Source organism: Labrus bergylta, chromosome 9 (genome assembly GCF_963930695.1).
Source record: "Labrus bergylta chromosome 9, fLabBer1.1, whole genome shotgun sequence".
Lineage (NCBI taxonomy): Eukaryota > Metazoa > Chordata > Actinopteri > Labriformes > Labridae > Labrus > Labrus bergylta.
The window spans coordinates 11,173,636-11,191,811 of NC_089203.1; the positions used below are offsets into that span (position 1 = coordinate 11,173,636).

At 40.1% G+C, this 18,176-nt stretch overlaps 1 protein-coding gene and 1 long non-coding RNA gene across 5 annotated transcripts in view; one reads left to right on the top strand and one right to left on the bottom strand.

Moving 5' to 3' along the window:
• The window catches only part of unc5a (unc-5 netrin receptor A), a 128,692-nt gene extending 117,158 nt beyond the window's left edge, over window positions 1–11,534 (bottom strand). For 2 of the 4 annotated variants that reach the window (XM_020639452.3, XM_020639451.3), the window contains exon 1: window positions 11,008–11,534. In XM_020639452.3, the coding sequence (XP_020495108.1) occupies window positions 11,008–11,077 (70 nt within the window). In that variant the 5' untranslated portion in view covers window positions 11,078–11,534. The remainder of the gene's footprint in view (window positions 1–11,007) is intronic. The other 2 variants (XM_020639454.3, XM_020639453.3) reach the window with 2 other exon arrangements.
• LOC136179956 (uncharacterized) overlaps window positions 11,514–18,176 on the top strand; it is an 85,839-nt gene continuing 79,176 nt past the window's right edge. Inside the window, exons 1-2 of the long non-coding RNA XR_010666870.1 lie at window positions 11,514–11,653; window positions 13,288–15,508. This is a non-coding gene — a long non-coding RNA (uncharacterized lncRNA). The remainder of the gene's footprint in view (window positions 11,654–13,287; window positions 15,509–18,176) is intronic.

Sequence of the window (18,176 nt, forward strand, 5' to 3'; positions counted from 1 at the left end):
ATGCTGCTCCGTATTCATGAATATAAGCAACACCATCAGATAGAGGGGAGATAGACAATTGGGTGACATTTATGACCACTCTTGGGATATATCTGCCATTCCCACACCCCAGAGGACGTGTGACAGGCATGTGAAGATGTTAAGACGTGCTGCAAAACATCAGAAATATTACATTTGGCCAACATTAGTCACTGTGTTCTATTAGTGTATTTGAAACATAGTCCAAGGGCTCTTGAATCAAACTAATTATTTTCCCTGAGTCATACCTGGTACAACAAAAATATTTTTTGGTCCAGTTAGGCATCAAACCAAGAATAATTGAGAGAAATATTCCTCTATGGTGTCATCAGCTTGTATGAGCGATGGGATGTTCTGCATTAGGAGCACATTTTTGCTACAGTGACTCAGAAATAAAGGATGGATGAAGCAATTAACGGAGCTGTTAACAATATCTTATTAACTGAGGCCGGTGTGCATTCAATCACTGCTTGAAGTTGGACACCAACTCCCATTCATTAAACGACAGCCAGGTTGAACAAATAACGCCTTACATTGTTGTTTATTGGTCACCAGACATCTGCCTGCCCCAACTGCATCAGTGTTTCCCCTAGGTTTACAGCTTTGTGGGGGGTAATATAATGGTAGGGGAAACACTGTGCATGTTAAGAAATTTAATTAAATGAGTTAACAGCCCTTTGTTGTTTTTACTGAATGAGCTGACCAGTGCCAACTCCCAAAAGTAGCAACAACAAAATTACAATCAATAATTTGTAAAAGCCCTTTCAAGTACATAAATAACAAAAACACATTATTCAGTGTACAATTAACCAAGCTGGCATCTGTTAGGCCAAAGTGGAGGCACTTCAGGATGGTGACATCATACTGTCTTGATGACTGAGGAGGCCTAAACGCTTACAAGAGCTGCAATTTAGCTTTCATCTGCATACGCCAAATTGTGTGCTGATGTCAGTGCACCCACCTGTCTTAACCCTAAGACCTGTTGTGTACAACATCAACATCCTGTCAAGATGACTTCTGATAAAAGAACAATTAAGACACAAATTTGCCTCAACATGTGAATATAATTGGAATTTCTTCGAATGAGCAGTGCTTTGTATCTTGATAGTTACAACCTTATGTGTTGGTACTCAGAAAAACATTATTAACATACACATCTAGTGCCAAAGAACAGCCTGTAAAGGTGCAACCATTAGTCAACAATATCGACAAAAATCAATGACAAAATAAGTTGTAGAGGAATTTAATCTTCAATTAGCTGCATGGGCCGCAGTGTTTCCCCTAGGTTTAAAGCGTTGGGGGGGTCGGGCCGCCCCCCTAATATAATGGTAGGGGAAACACTGGACCACTGCTATTTCTGATGCAGCTGCTGATCACTCTTCATCTGCACTCTGCTGCTCCGGGGTTGATAGTTATTTACAGATCAGCTTTTCATTTCAACAAATATTCTATTACAACAATAGGTTCAAACGTTGTTGTAGGCATGTTCTAAAATTGATCCTTGTCCATTTTAAAAGTTGCAGAGCCAAGACAGACCCACTGCTTTGGACTTACACATTCACAGTTTCAACCAAAGGTAAAATGGCATTAAACACTACTCTTTGTTTTTTTTTAGATGTTGACAGCCACTCAGACTGGTTGATGATTGTTACATCTGGTGCTTCCGAGGTGTTCCTGGTTCTCTGCTTATGATTATCTGCCGGGCTTTGAGACTCAGCAAGTTGATGATAGGATGAGGCTGAGAGGATAGTGCATAATGGATGTAGTTGTTTGCCAACGATTAACTTAAACAATCCAGTAAGGGTATTTAATGTAAAGAGTAAATTGAGCTTGCAGAAGCCCACTACTTGAACTCAACCCACATAATCATAAGGAGCAAAACAATTTGACATGTGTCAGTGGGTGTTACATTTCTAGCTAATTCTTAGCTAAATAAATAGAAATTAAAAGTTAAAAGAACTGTTTTACATTGCTCTTTATAAGCAAGGCAATTATTATTTAGCACTCCTCCGACTTCAGATACTACAGATCTTGTGTATATCTACAGAAAGTATGACAGTGCTCAAATTGACCATTTTTGACAGCATGACCCAGTGGGGGGTTTTCTGTCAAATCAGAATAAGAATAGATAAGTCAATTCACAACATTATATTCATTACCAGACTGAACGCTAATGATGCTGACCAAAAGCTCCTAGGCACTGCAACTTTTGAAAACAGTGTCATTCCTCCAAACACTAATTACTTTAAATCATAAGAGTATATTTCTCTAATATCAACAAACCCAAAATATTGATTCTACCTGTAACACAGGACTGGAAATTAGTGGATAATTAACTAAAACAATTTAGAAGCAGAGCTGCTCTGTACTCATCTTTTGAAAACCAAGCACTAGAACAAGATATTGTAGGTATGAAAACTCACTTTGATTTGACATTAATGCATTGTCAGCGGACGGTTAAATCCATAGAAGCTATGATCAAGTGCTGTTGGTGCTGTAAAAAGGGAGTGTCAAGCTTCAATGGTAGCTGAGTTGTCATGATAAATTCTACGGGAGTAAGGACTTGAATGTGTTTTTCCATAAGCCTTGTGTTCCTGATGGTCTTGCCAAGAAAATCTGCTGCTTAGCTTTAAGCTTTGAATCTGTAATGTTCAGACCTCATTTCACATCAGGAAATGGTTTGTTTGGGAAAAACAATAACGCAGGGACCTACATAGATCAGAGAGGCTGCTTCGCATTTAGGCTGGATGATAAATGGTTTATGTTTTGTTGGAAGCAACGAGAATTACTGTTGCATAACATCAGAATGACTTTTGGTGAGGATTTCAGGTAAAAGCAGAGGAAGGCAGCAGCAGAAAGACCTGATCTGACCTGATCTTTGAGTTTGTTCATCTATAAGCAAAAGGTGACACAGCTGACATTTGTAATGTTGTATCAATACTGAATTATTAACAAGCTTGCTGCTAAACCCAGCATATTCTAACCTTACATCACACAACATGCTGTCTGGGCTAGAATGTGCTCTGAGAGTCACCGCTCTGTTGACTCAGTTGAATTGCTTGCCTAAGGGATCAGGGCCTGGACACATACATATAATTAGAAAAGGTCACTGTGCCTCCTGTCTTGTCAACAAAATCACTTCGAGATGACAAATTCTGGATCTGGCTCAGCCTGAGCTCCCTCAGATACCCTTGCCAATCAAGCGCCAGTAGGGCTGTGAGAGTAGCCTTAGGTGATTTCTAATTATGTATACATGCCACGCTAAACAGTGTTGAGCATACTAATAAGCCATACGTTCAGGTGTGTTTTCTCTTCAAGGTTGAAGTAGCAAACAAAAGTCATTGTCCTGTAACTTGCTATCTTAACTAGCGGACATAAAGGTTAGTGAGAGATTAAGGGAGATCAATTGTCTTTGATATAACAAGGGGATGTTGAAACATTTACATATAACTAATCTGATAGGAAGATTTTAATGAACAGAAAACCTGGATATAACATAATGACATTTAACTGATGAAATCGGCAAAATGCCAGTTCACATCCAATGACCTTCACACTGATTTAAAGTTCCTTTCCCACTGTATGCTCCACACACACTTTCTATCCAGTCCACTGTATGATGAAGTGGAAGTGGCTTTCACATTGCTCCCTCGTGGCCTTACTAAGGAACTATTAATCTATGGCTCTCCATATTGCATTCAGAAACACTTCCCCCAGCCACCACCTGGCCTGAAGTAAAGGCCAGAAGAGGACCCAGAGGACTGGACACTCTCTTATTATGAGCTGCACCAAGACACCTCTGGGCTTCTCAGCGCTTCCTCTGACAGTGACTGATGGCCAATTAACCATTTGGAGAAGAGTATTGATCACTTAGAGAACAGAAAGGATCTGGGAACATCTCCTAACACACCACTACTCTCATTGTACAAAGTGAGCAGCGAGACAGTACATCATGTACACTTAAAACAAACAGGAACTAAAACAAAGACCTACAGTCTTATCACACGAATACTGTATCTTAGGCTAGCAGTAGGGCTGAACCCATTCAGCGTTTCCTCTACTCCAAGCACAACCTCCCACCATCCAAAAAGAAAGGCACAAAATACTTTTGGGAATTTACGTACACTTTTTTTTTTATTTCAGCATGAGCAACTTTTACACGTTTCATGATCCTGATAGGCCAATCGAGAAATGTATTTACAGAATGCCGGTTCCGTTTCCAACCTGTGATTGGGATGCAGCCTACATCCATCGGAGTCTGGGTTGGACTCGGTGTCTCTCGTGGTTAGATTACACACATGCACGCTGTGGATTGCAAAAATGGCATAAGCAAAAAAGGAGTCTCCCTTGTGTAAAAAAATAATCATAAACTCAACTGCTTACTTACTCTGACTAATTTACCATTTGGAATAAAATCGGTCAGATAGTTTAAATTTGGTTTTAAAGATTGTGTTTGAAACATTTAACTTTGCAAGGCATGCTGAAGGCACCATCAACTCCAAATATTGTTTACTTAATGGTCAGTCCCCTCATGTGTATGTTTAATGCCGACTTATTGCATTGTTAAGTATCTAAAAAAAATGTATGATGTAATTTCTTACCTTTATAAAAGGTAACACACAGGGGCAACATTAAAATCATCTTAGAATTATTTTGTAAGATACCAAGAAGAAAAAATATTTCTAAAGTCACAATTTAAAATACTAACAAAAATAATTTGTCCAATTCTTATTGTTTCCTCCCTCCTTCATTTACAACAAACAAAACTAATGGGGGGAAATGTTGTGCCAACCCCTAACAGATAAACCTTGGGGAAACACAGCTGACCCTGTACTTTGTTAGTTCAATCAGATTTAGCTTCAAATATTTGTTACTTATTCAGTTAAATGCCACACCAAAATTACTTTAGCCATAGCCAACCAGGGCTATGTAAGCTCTCAAACACCAACACAGTCCACCATATCATCTTGTGGTTGTTGTAGTGAGCAAGATCATTTCCAATATGTTCAGGGGCAGGAAGGTAATTTTTGGCAGCAGAACTATTTTTCTTGTGATTCTCTTCCAGGACATCAACTTCTGTCTTTTGCATGTCTCATGTTCTTGCTGAGGTGAACATTTTTCCGTGAAAGAGGGCACAGAGAGATTTGAGGTTAGAGGTCAGTGCTGCATGTTCTGTCTCACTGTGGGAGATGCAAGAGAGCGAAATGACCCGGTAAAAAGCACATTCGATTAAACCCTCCAGGAAAAGACACAGTGCTCTGCTCAACAGGCTCATCCCCATTTCTTGTTGGTGGCCTTTGGATACATTAGGCTGGGTGCAGGCACAGCATGGTTAGGAACACAACTGCAAGTCTGAGAGCAATCACCCAACTGCTGATACCATGTCAGAGACAATGGCCTCCTATGAATTATTGTCCAGGTTCCCACTGAAACATAGGGTAATCTCATTCCACATCGGAGGTTAAAGGTCAATTGTATCCTACCTGGATGGAAAAGTGCAGATACCGACTGTGGTGCACCACTTTGCAGGGGGGAAACAGCCCAACTTCCACCCCTAAGCGCTCACACATAGACCTGAATCATAGAAATGGGGTAATTGAAACAAAAGGGCAGAGTTTGACAGAGATGTAGTGCCTTTGCAGGGCCCCTGCACCGACTGCAGAAAATCACACCGAACTCCTCCCCTCTGCAAGGTTCATCCTCTGTGTAATGCCTCTGTCCTTCCTTTTTTCTACAAGATTGTCATTTGCAAATGGTAAATACAGAGACGTACTCCGATAGATACAGTGCCTCTATATGGAGAGTGCTCCTCCGCCGTTTAAATATGGCCCACGTTGACATGTGCGTTTATTAATTTAACCAGAATCATTTTCTCTTCCTCGATAAATCACAGTAACTCAAAGTGAAAATGTAAGATTTGGACAGGAGAAACATTCAATAAGTCTTTTTTCTTTAACAAATAAATGACCTTGAAGAAAGTTGGAAAAAAGTAGTACATTTGATTATCCCAATCTCTTTTTACAGATTTCCCCATGTGAAGTGTTCTGGTTTCCCCTTGCAGTACATTGGCTGTACAAGGTGTATTGACCAATAACGTATCAGCAGGCTTTGGTGTATACAGGTAAAACGGTCAGTGTGAACATCTATTGAATAGGGTTGCATAATTCTGGGAATTTTCAAAGTTGGAAACTTTCCATGGGAATAAACCGGGAATTTAACAAATTTAAGGTTGGCCCTTAACAGGAAACTTAAATATATTTGGGGAAAATATATTTTAGCATAATCTTGACTAAAATAACCAGATTTCATGCAAGTACACTTGAATATCACATGCCCATAGCACAATGCAGGGCTACTGAGGCCACGCCCCCTACATGCACTTTTTTTAATTTATTTTTTTAAATGGGACTTTTGGAGGGAGGGTGCATTTTACATCATTTTTGAACGGGTGGGGTAGGGGGGATGAGTAATATTCAACTCAACATTCATGTTTTTGTTCTTCCATGAATTAATTTATTGTTCAAAAAAATAATTAAAACTTCATAAAGTTCTACTTACAAATAAATCTGTTAAAATGTCATCTTTTTTAATTGTATTATTTTTGCATGGATGTCTGCTTATGACAACAAAATGTTTATACTTATGTTTGGATATGATACAGTTCGATTAAATTACCCTAAATTTCCAGTTAATTCCCATAAATTCAGATGAATTCCCCCTAATTTCCATAATTCCCATGGAAAGTTTCTGATTTGGAATATTTGCGAAATTCCCCAGCTTAACATTCCATGGAAAGTTTCCGGAAATTTACTGGAAATTTTCAACCCCTTTGCAACCCTAAAACAGAAGGAGCATTATCTGCACTAATGACATACCAGCCACGATCGACAGTATTCTTATGATGATTGATTCGTTTCTGTAAATAGATATCTGCATGAAAGTGAAGTTCCAGTATAGATCAAACATAACTTTAGCCACAAGTTTGCTTGACACTGCCTGGTAACAGCCAATCAGAGTTTAGATTCCCTGACTACCTGAAAAGCATCAGAAATTATCCATCCAACCTCCAATCAACAAACATTTTAAAGTTGTTTTCTTCTCCTCTTGATGACAGAACTAGCTCGGCTTTTTACTTTTAACAAATCTGCATCATGATGTTGTTATTTTTCCCCTTTAACTGCAAGTTGATCGCATGAAAATTGGTTTCTTTTTTAGGCTCATGCCACTGAAGTGAGCCTCAGAGAAGCAGCAGTATAGCTTACATTCTACCGTTGAACTGAGACTCAACAGATGAGCAGGCTGTACTCCAGACAAAGCATTGACAACGTTGCAGACAAGAACTCCACATGAAAAAGGAAGTCTTGCCTGGAAGTTGTGTAACACTAACCTCTGGCTTCACCAGAGTCATGGAGAATTCCATGTCCATTCCCAGAGGTATTTGTCTATCCAATGATTGCCGAAGGTTGAGGAGATTGCTGATATTCCTGATCTAAAATAAGCCATGCCAACTCTCTTTTTAGTGTTAAAATTGTGCAACTCAAGTTCTGTATGCAGCATTAGTGATGATGAGTAGTGAAATAATTGTAATTCTTCCCCCTACTTTTTTCCTCCAAAGCGTAATCATCTCCTTGCCTGATGTATTCTGCATTTGTACATCATGCTAATTTACAGGCTGATTATTAGCAGATGAGAAAATAAATCATTCTATATAAAATATCCCTCCCCTAGTGAACAAGTCCTTCCGTTTTCTGTGTCATTTGAATTCATCGCCCATGACTAGAGGGAACAAAAACTCTTTCTGGTAGTAAATTATCACTTCCCTGCAAAAGAATATCCAGGCAAATACATGGCGATCATTTGCCATGCATTAGCTATGGGACAGAAACAGAGTGGATTTAAATTCCTTTGACCAGAAGGCAATTCCCCCCAATAAATTATGTTAATTTTGGCTTTCGCTCTCCTTATCGCATCCTTTAGTGAGTCAATGAGGAGAGACAAAATTGGCTGCGAGAAAGACAACTTCAGGATGATTCACATTAGAATGATGAAACGTCAGGCAAAAGAATCCCTCATATTACTGTACTAAGAAATGGGACCTCCCATATTGCTACATTATGAAAACATTTCTGGTTGTTGTCAGTTAATGGCCATCTCCTTGCATCATTGCAAGGTTCACACCCCCTGGAAATGGCTCTGAGGTGACTGTTCACACAAGTAGGAAGGTGCCTGATACCAAATCCCATGCTCCCTCACTGAACCACACAACAATTGCTTGGCAACACTCACATCGGGCAGAAGGAAAAAAACAAAGGAAAAGCCAGGGTTTTTATTCTCTCTGCATGGATAGCTGCTTTTTGATGATCTTTTCTCCAGGAAGTAACAAGGGACTAACAACACAAAACACTAACAGGCAAGTTTAAATAAATGGGAAACAATAGAAGCAACAGGAGTCGGAATAATTTGCAGCCAGACAACTACACACACACACACACACACAACAGAAATGCATGAATGCAAATCCTTGTGGAAGCACACACACACACACACACACACACTTAACATGCTGAAAACATCAAGTAGTGTGCACACACAGGCGAAGCAGTACAGTTTTTTGTTCCAGAGGCTGAAAGCAAAACTACTCCTGTCGTCCAGTCTGTCAGATCACTCACACAACAAAGTGAAAGGGAAAGTGCTCAGCTAGCTTAAAATCTAGATTGACAGGCCTACCTTTATTACTGACTGTGTTATGTTTCCCTGCAAAAAAAAAAAGAAAAAGTTGGCTTTTGATGCAGACGAATGCCGAGTCAGCGCCTTGCCTCTCTTCAGAGGATGCTTTGTCTGATCTCTGCTGAGACCGTCCCAGCCCTGATGTCCAAAGAAGCAAATTACCTTCAGATGCATCTCTAGGACTCACTCTGTCCCAAGTAGCTTGTAAGCTGTGATGGGAGTTTCTAAGGATGCCTGTACTGAGCCAATGACAGACAGTGACAGCCTGAAACAGAGAGGTCTGCCTTGTGAGTCAGAACACAGAGAAGAATGAAGTCACCTATATCCCTGAATTTATCAACATTTTATTAACAAGCCCATTGCTATTCAGAGTCACAAAAGGGCTGGGAGCATTTTCCAGCATGCTTTGGAAGAGAGACAGGGAAACACCCTGGACAGAGCACCAGTCTATCACAGGCTGGAAACAAAGAAACAAACAAATAGTATCACACCTATGGGAATTTAGGGTCTTAAAAACAGACATGACGACAGGAAGAACATTCACCAGGGAGCAGAGAGAGACTGCCAGAACATCCATACCATAATAACCAGCACAAGACGCAAAACAAATCCGTTTGAAAATGCATTATAAAGTGACTTGTAAATACCACTGCACCGCTACTTATTTAGCTTGAAATATGAGGTCCCTGGAGCATGTCTGTTTATTTAATCCTAATATATTCATAATTATACACTAATTAATGCTAGAGAAAAGCCCTCTTAATTCATCATCTCAGTGTCCTGAAGCTAGAGACACAATTACAGCAACTTAAACATGTTTGCCTTCTGTCCAAAGCAAGGTTAACAGTTTTGAAACAAGTGCAAGGCAAATGACGTGTGAAATGATCCTGTTTTTTTTTATACTCAACAGCAGCTCCCAGCTGTGTGGCAAGGTGAGGATGATATCTAGTATCAGGGAGAACAGGATAAGGAATTGCTGGTGTTTTTTTTTGGTTTTTTTTAAATTGTCAAGAGGCTAAACTGTCAAGTGCTGAATTATGGGGAACAGGGCATTTATTTTTGCAATACACTTATTTGTCTGCCCTGTCTGCGGCTGGTAACCTGTAGGGTCAAACGCCAGCTATCTGTTATGTTAGATTATCACTGAAATTACATTTGTTTTCTGTCTTTTGCGTTGAAAATTATTTTATTAAAACAATTTTTTTTATTTTTTTTATTTTTTTTGGAAAATATAATCTAGTAGGAAAGGAATCTTAACTGCATTAAGCTTTCATATAAATGGTTTGTAGCTGCTGGGGTAAACTTCTCTCCAGTCTCTGCACTATAACTACAGCTCACCCTCACTGTCGGTGATTGTTTTGTACATCAGAGCACATTTGCATGCAATTGCTAGTGTCTGGGCAAGAGGCTACATCATAAAATATAAGTCATCAGCGCGAGTAGGTCGTCTACCAACTCCGTAAAGCTGTCAAGCATACTGCAAATGCAGCAGGAATGAAGCCCCGGTCGGAGAGAAACGTGGAGTTGAATGATCCTGTTTGCAGCCAGCAGAGCAGCACCCGATTAGATGGATGAATACAGTCTCTTAATATACGGTCCGCGCTCCCTGGCGACACCGCTCAAACATTTAATAACAAAAATGATTAGCGAGGGGATATTCCCTTTAAATTGAAATTAGACTCGTTTGAAATGCAGTGAAGGTTGCTTATGTGACAGTCTGAAATGAGCGCAATGTTTTTTTGTTTTTTTTTGCCCGAGTAGCCTATACTGCATTTTATTGTTCACGGGCCCGTCTCTTAAAAACGTGTCTTAAAGTGCAGGTTCGCTCCTTTCGAGCAGGTGTATCTCCAACTTCCCTTCCAGCCGCGACAGAGACTCGAACACGTTACAAACCCGTGCCTTACGCTTTGCCTCAAACACATTATGTTTGCAACAGAACAAAAGCTGGACAATGCTTGCTCACATGTGCCTCAAGTTGTCACCTTGGCAGACACGTTTGAGGCAAGCAAACGCACTCATGTTTAACCTTGAAGTCGGAGGCTAATTGATGAGCGTGAGTGCTTAGCAAATTAAAGAACAATAAAAAGGTCTGCTCATCACGTGCTCTTCTGGCTGCATTTCGGACCGAAAGAAAAAAACCTACCAGCAAACAACTTGTCACATGCAGCTAGCTTCTTTAGTATGCCTTTACTGCCTTTCCCCGACAGAAATATTTAGAAGCGTAATAAAGCGGTGAGATTTAGATGTCATAGTGAAACTCACCAGTGCAGGTGAAGCCTTCCAGCACGAGCACAAGGAGCGTGGCGCTGAACGTGCAGCGGACAAAGGGCATCTTCGTGCTTTTTATCACCTAAGTTTAAAAAAAATAAAAAGAGGCAAGGAGCAGAGCAGAAACACCGGCACACGGTGCTCTTAAAGGTCCGGAGAGTGTCCTCTAACGCACTTTACGCCTTTTTACACAACGCCCAAGTGTCTTCCTCAACACATATCCTCGTGCGGTAGCGTGGCCATCAGTATCCCGCTCGTGCGTCTTCGTTGCTCTGAACAACGCATCACAGGTGTGGTAAATAAAACCTCTTCCCTGGTCCGCTGCCGCCGCTTTACTGTACAGTTTCTCTCCAAGAAGCCGCTGTCCCCTCACAAAGTCTCCCCCTCTCTCACTGAGCCGAGGAGGGAGGCGGTTTCGGTTGCTTTCTTGTCACTTTTGCACCCTTGCGCGAAAGAATACCTTCTCCAAATGGGAAAATTGTCGGAATTGGCATCAGAGAGAGAGAGAACATCTGCTTGCACAGCAATGCTGGAGTGGTGAGAGTCAGAGAAGGTATACGCTGCGATGAGCGGATCTGCAAAACCAGGAGCGGATTCTTCGCGCCGGCTGGGAGCGGAGCGTCCTCAGCGCGCCCTGCCGGTATATCATCTTTCTTATCCACACATTTACATATCTTGTATAAGCATAACCAGCCACATATTGGTAATGCAAAGATAGGATGGAAATGATTTCATCCGTGTCTTTGCAAGAGTGCTTTTCATCTGTCTTCTACCTTTACATGAAAATGATGGATATGACATTCAGTCCTGTATGATAGAAATCAGATCGGTGCTTTGCATACAAATCACACAGATCACATCTGCATGTCAAATATGTTTCTGTTAAATATGCCTTGCTTTTGTCCTGGGGTTTTGTGTGTTTGCTGCGGAACATCAGTGCATGGTGGACAGATGAAGAAGCATGAGGATTAGCGCTCCCATGAGAGGGTACACCTGTCAGCAAACTCAGACCAGGATGTGACTTATGTTCCTGATAGCTTTTCCTCATTTTCTAGGGGTGTCACTGGAGTGATTTTCAGACCGCTCAGCCATGCCTTTTCACAACACTGCCGGAATCGACAGCAGATTATTAATACGCTTCAGAGAGAGGGGGATTGTGTCTTTGTTTATCTATTTTTCCCCCACTCCCACATACTAGTCAGCAGAATAATAAGTGGAACTGTAGAACTGGACTACTGTCTTACCAGCTAATTATTGGGCCCATGTAGATGGATGATTCCTCAGATAGAGCTCAGCTATTATACAAACTCATTAAGCCGCCTCTCCATCCAGCATCCCTTGCTAAAGGTCAAAGTCGCAGGCACAATGACAACACATAACGCAGAGCCATGCGTGCACAACCACACATGCAGAAACACACAACTCCTCATAGTTTATGATCAAATCCTAATGGGCACTGTGAATGCAAAGGGGAAAGAAGGCAGCAGCTTAATGCAAGAGAATGACTCAGCCTTGGTCACTTGCGAGGTTGCTCATAATGACATCTCTCGTTTTGCTAATCTGCTCCGTGTCCTATTAGGCTGCAAGCTGCAGTGTGTCTCTCCCAGTCACTGTTTTTTTTTTTATTATCCTGAAAGCACTCATTTCAAATGAGAATATGTGAAAATGTATACATTTAAAATTGCACAGTAGTTTATGTGTCTTGTTACAGTGCGACAGTTTTTCTTCAGCTCTTAAAAAAGCCTTTTACATTGCGTTTTCTTGTTTGCTGAGTCAAAGCAAGGCCACAACCTCTCCTTTTTCGGAGTCCTCCCGGTGCAGCATCCGAGCACCTTCTGCCCCTTCAATTGGACAACAATGAACAATCACAGTTCTTTGGGGAGTTGACACATTCAGTTGTTCATCGATTTGTGGCCTTGTAATTAATTTTTGTCTCCGTCATTGGCTTGAGTTACAATATCCTGAGACCTGAAGAGGCTTTTCCTGCTGCAATCAATCATGAAACCGAGACAGAACCAACACTTCTCTTGTATCATCTTGAATTATTCACCGCAGCTGTGAAATAAAAGAGACCAGACTCAGTGACCAGTAAATATTAAGAAAACATGAGGCTCATTTGTATGTTACAGTGTTTGTGAGCCTTCCATAAACTGTGCAATTAAACTTGCAGCATATTCAACCAATAAAGACAACTGATTCCAGGTCGATAAGCATCGACCCAACAGAGGTGTCCAGCATGAAATTAATATTATTTATTGTTTACAAACATCACAGACAGTCCCTGGAGGAGGCGGCAGCAGCATCCCAGCACAGGCTTCTGCAGAGAGAGTGAGAGAGCGGGTGAGTGTATCAACTTCCACCATGACCACAGCTTCACAGCCTTTTGTTTTGTTTTTTATCAAATTAAACTGCAATGCTGCTCCAGAGAGATATAATTGACCACAATCTCAGATTAAATGACTGTAAAGATCTTAATAAGCCATCAGCGGATTGCATATTACATTGCAAACCACTTATGAAGATGCAGTCCAATGAGAATGAAATTGAGGTTGAGATTTGCATGCCACAGCATTTTAGCCTTTAATAATAGGCATGCAAAATGACTGTATGATGATCAATAGGGTATCAATTTAATTAAAAAATATTGATATGGGGCTGGGAAAATTAATTAAAGGCTTAACCATTCCAAGTTAACTTAGAAGAATAACATAACATCTCCAGTGGGTCCATCACTCTTTATTATAGACTTTAATTGATATGGGACCTACTGTCACTGAGATGACATTAAACATGCACTGTATGTATATAGATTTATATACAGTGTGTCTATGCCTCACTTAGCATTCTTGACCAATGTTAAAGTACATGTGATTTATAAGTACAATAAAAGCCATTATCATCACTGCATTAGTAATACACATAGGCTTTTACATTAGATTATTATTCTCTTAGCTCTCAATGCACTCATAAAAATGTTATGATCTGGATCTGCTCTGGGTAGCTGCGACTTTGCTTAATTAAGTGAACATAAAATAGCCGGAGTGTGATCTCACCAGATCTTGTGCAGTTGAGCGAGAACCAAATGACTGTGAGAGATGGAGAGTTTAAGAAACAGAGAAGAAGAAGTGAAGGGGGGGGGGGGGGGGTGAAGGAGCCCACTGAAGGTCTCTCATTTCAGCAGCACAGACTGCTGATGAAGCTGAACCTCCAATATCCCACCACTTCAGCTCTGACGGTTTCTCAATTTTACAGATATGGGCCCAGAATGTGATTGGATGAAAATGTAAAATGGGATAACCACCAAGTCATATGAAATGGGTTGATTTTATTCCATGACTATAAATCAAAAGCAGACACTTTCAAAATTAAAGTTGATTTGGGGCTTTTGATTCAAAGGGCTACTCTCCTGACTTGTAGGGGGAAAAAAGTGCTCTGTTCTACACTTGAATAAAGATTTTTGCTTCTGCAGATCCTTCACATTCTTTGCAAGTTCAAGAGCTTGAAAGAAGTCCAGGCTATGTTTGAGTGCAATGCTCCAAGAGTTGTTTCGAAGGAGGAAATTCAAGCAATTTATTCATGGAATGTGTTTCAATCCCAAATAGATTCTGCTAATCTAAAACACTGCGTGAGTGTTTGGAAATATATGATGATTTCATTTTCTCCCAGTTTCAGGGTCATAAATAAATTTGCATTCTGTCAGCAAAAGGAACTAACTGACTTGTAATTCATCAAACCGACTGCTTAGCGCTTAAACAGTTCAACACGTGGTAACCTGATTCCTTTTCTGCACAGAAGTGCCTCACAGCTGTAGGCTCTAATGGGAGAGAACGAAGGAAAAGGAGCACTTGTGTTTTAAAGAGCTCATAAACAATACAATAAAGAAGAAGAATGACTTCAATGAGTGACATATTTTAATTCTAAGGAGGCGCATTTGCATAGGGAATACATTTTGTTTAACATTTGGGATGTAAGCATTAAGAAAGATCGAAGACTGAAAGTTTTACGGAGCCTTATTATGTCTAAATGAGGTGAGAATTGCACAGAAAAGACTCAGAACAAAGACATCAGCTGCATCCTTTGTTAAAAAAAAAATCAACATCCTGTAGGTCTTATAAAAAAATATCATGACTTTACTCGAAGCAACTCGGAACGTGAATATTCTGTTTGATATGCCTCCTCACACAATGGGTGACAGTAAAAAGTGTCAAGCTGAACCATTTTCCCTACAAGTTTTTTTTCCTCCCTTCTACATTTCATTATTCTCAAAAAAGGGAAGTTTCCTGAAATCTGCTTCCTGGACCGACATTCTCTTGTTGTTTTGAATGTCACATTGTCTAAGCGTTCATGGGAGAGGAGACTTTGAATGATGTTGAATGTTTTATGACCCCCTGCTTTTGTGTCACTCCTTCCCACCGCTGCTCTGAGACTGATAGGAGAAGCTCATTGAGTGCTGCTGGATCTGACAGAGTGGGAGAAACACGTAGGCCAGCCACACGTGAGTAACAGAGAAGCTTCTGTTCAAAATGCCATGAATCAGACCTGGGACTATGTTAGTGTACTGAATATCAAACTTAATGAAGCAGGGGGGAACCGTATTACTTTCTAATTGATTTAAAACAACTAAAAACTCAAAGAAATTAAATGATTTGATGTTATAAGTCCATTAATCACTATTTAATAGTTTGCTATTCTATTCATGTTATTCTTTTACATTTTACATTCTTTTTCATGTTATACATTTTGGCATTTCCCAACCAACCATCTAATCAGCAACCATTACATTTTTTTTAATGGCAGCTGGGGGCCAACATAAAGATAGGAGAAAAACGTTCATTTCCTCTGTTTTATCTCTTGTCACGTCTCTTCCCTCATGAAAATGGGGGGGGGGGGGGGGAGGGGGGGGGGGGGGGGGGGTAGAGGGACAGTCTGAATGCTAGCCCCCGATCAGGGCGCCTCACCCTGGCTCTGCTTCCCCATCCTCGTTCTAAGATCTCTCTTCAGACTTTTTGCCGTCGTTCTTTTTTCTCTTGTGCACTCTTTGCCCTACTTCATCATGTGTAATGTTGGCACCGCGTGTCAATTTAGAGGGGCCATTAGGGGCCATGTGGTAAGGTAGGTAGTATCAGCATTGTCACTACCTGGTTAGCTCGCATGAACTGAGCCTGGGTCTGTTGAAGGTGGCATGGCTGTTTTGGTTGCAGGGGTAAGTGCCTTAGGGTAACTTATCAGCATGGCATAGGGTCATAATTGAGATATGGGGATGAGTATCTTCACTACTGAGTGTACCTTGGGTTTATTTCAAATATTTAAAACAAGAAAAGGAATCTATTTGTACCTACCAGTGCTTGAAAATGACCAAATACTCAACACATTAACCAACACTAGGTTGAATGCTAATCTGTCAGGACTTTAATCTTGAAGTTTATACAGTTCTTCTTTACCGCTCTACTCCACTACATGCACATTTTACCCCATGAGCATACAGTAGTAGTTAATATTTCATAACTGTGTATCAGTTATATAAATTGTTGCTGAGAATGTTTTCTATTTATAGACTTATTCAGTTTCAGTATAATGTGATTTTTGCCAACCAAATGATTACAGAGTACTTAAATATGGCTGCATCATTCATCATTCATTAAGTTTTTTCAGGCTAATACCAAATTATAATGACATGGAAATTGGCTCGCTGCCTCCATACAAAATGTATGCTTTTACTTTTGATACTTCACTCACATTTGTCAAGTAACATCATTGGAACTTGCAGCTTAATTACTGTAAAGTGAATTTGTAGAGATGAAAACATTCACAGAACCGAAACTATAGATCTTAAAGTCAAAGATGCAACACTATGATCACAAATAATACAAATCGAAATTGCACCAAACAAATTCATCCCTGATTTTGATCCTGTTTTGAGATTCAGATCAGATCGTCTTGTAAAGTAGAAATGCTCTCTCCTATAAAATTGAACAACAGTTTTTAATCAGACTGCTAAATATATACTGTATTTGTCTGTAATTAATACCTTCAAAGATATGTGGTAATAGGTTCTCTTCACACCATTTATCATTTTGGAACATTTTACACCTTTTTAAAAATTCAGGGTGTCACTCTTTTGATATTCATTTTCAAATCCAGTGGACCCTTTAATTAACACCAGAGATACAAATCCACCTTCCTTCATGTTCATCCTTCCAAAAATGTCAGCAGTGAATCCCATTCATACAAGACATGTAAGATTACACTTCTAAAAATAACCAATGTAGAAAAGGGTGCAAACAGATGAAAACAGATGCACTGAAGAGGAAAAAAAACTGGTTAAAAGATGTAACTGTAATGACCTTCAGTGACAGAGCTAAAATGTGGGTGCAGGTGTCATGTAACAACAAATGAGCCGCATATTTGTCACATCACAACTCAATACTCCCTTTGACATTTGACATGCAAATAGATACAGTTTCTATGTTAATGGAATGAATGGATTTCCCGTCACATGACCCACCGTCACATGACCCACCTGCTTCAATGACACTTTAATTAACTAATATTTTCAGAACGTGTAGGTATAAGCTTTCGGTTAGATTTATGCTGCAATTACAGCACGTTGCAGCAGAAATGCATTTCTTGGAAACCCGGTCCAACATATTTTGACATTACTTTGCGATCAATTTCCGCCTCTCATCCAAAGGGAGTCTTGTAATGAACAGGGTTTGCCGGACATGGCATGTATGTGTTTAAATCTTTATTTTGTCTCTTAGCGTGTGTCTGCCAGACGTCCAATCTATTTGTCTGAACACACTCTTGAGCTGTGAGAGATGTCAGAATGGTATTGACAGAGACCAATCGGGAGGCGAGTGCACATATTGTTCGCTCTGCACACATCCTGCTCATTCAATTCTGGGAAATTGCTCTGCCTAAAAAAAAAGAAAAAAAAACCCAAAAGGGTTGTCATTATTTTGTCACTCAGTGTCCCAGGTGACATTTACAGCAAATAACCTCAGTGGCGAAAAGAAAAAGCCACAGAGAAAAGATGAAGTCATGTAGAGAAATATTGTTGGAGGAATTTCAACGTTATGTTGAAACACTTGAATAAAAATAGAAAAGAACTGTGAAATTAAATATTTAGCTCATGTCAAAAAGATGGTTTGCTCTTAACTTTG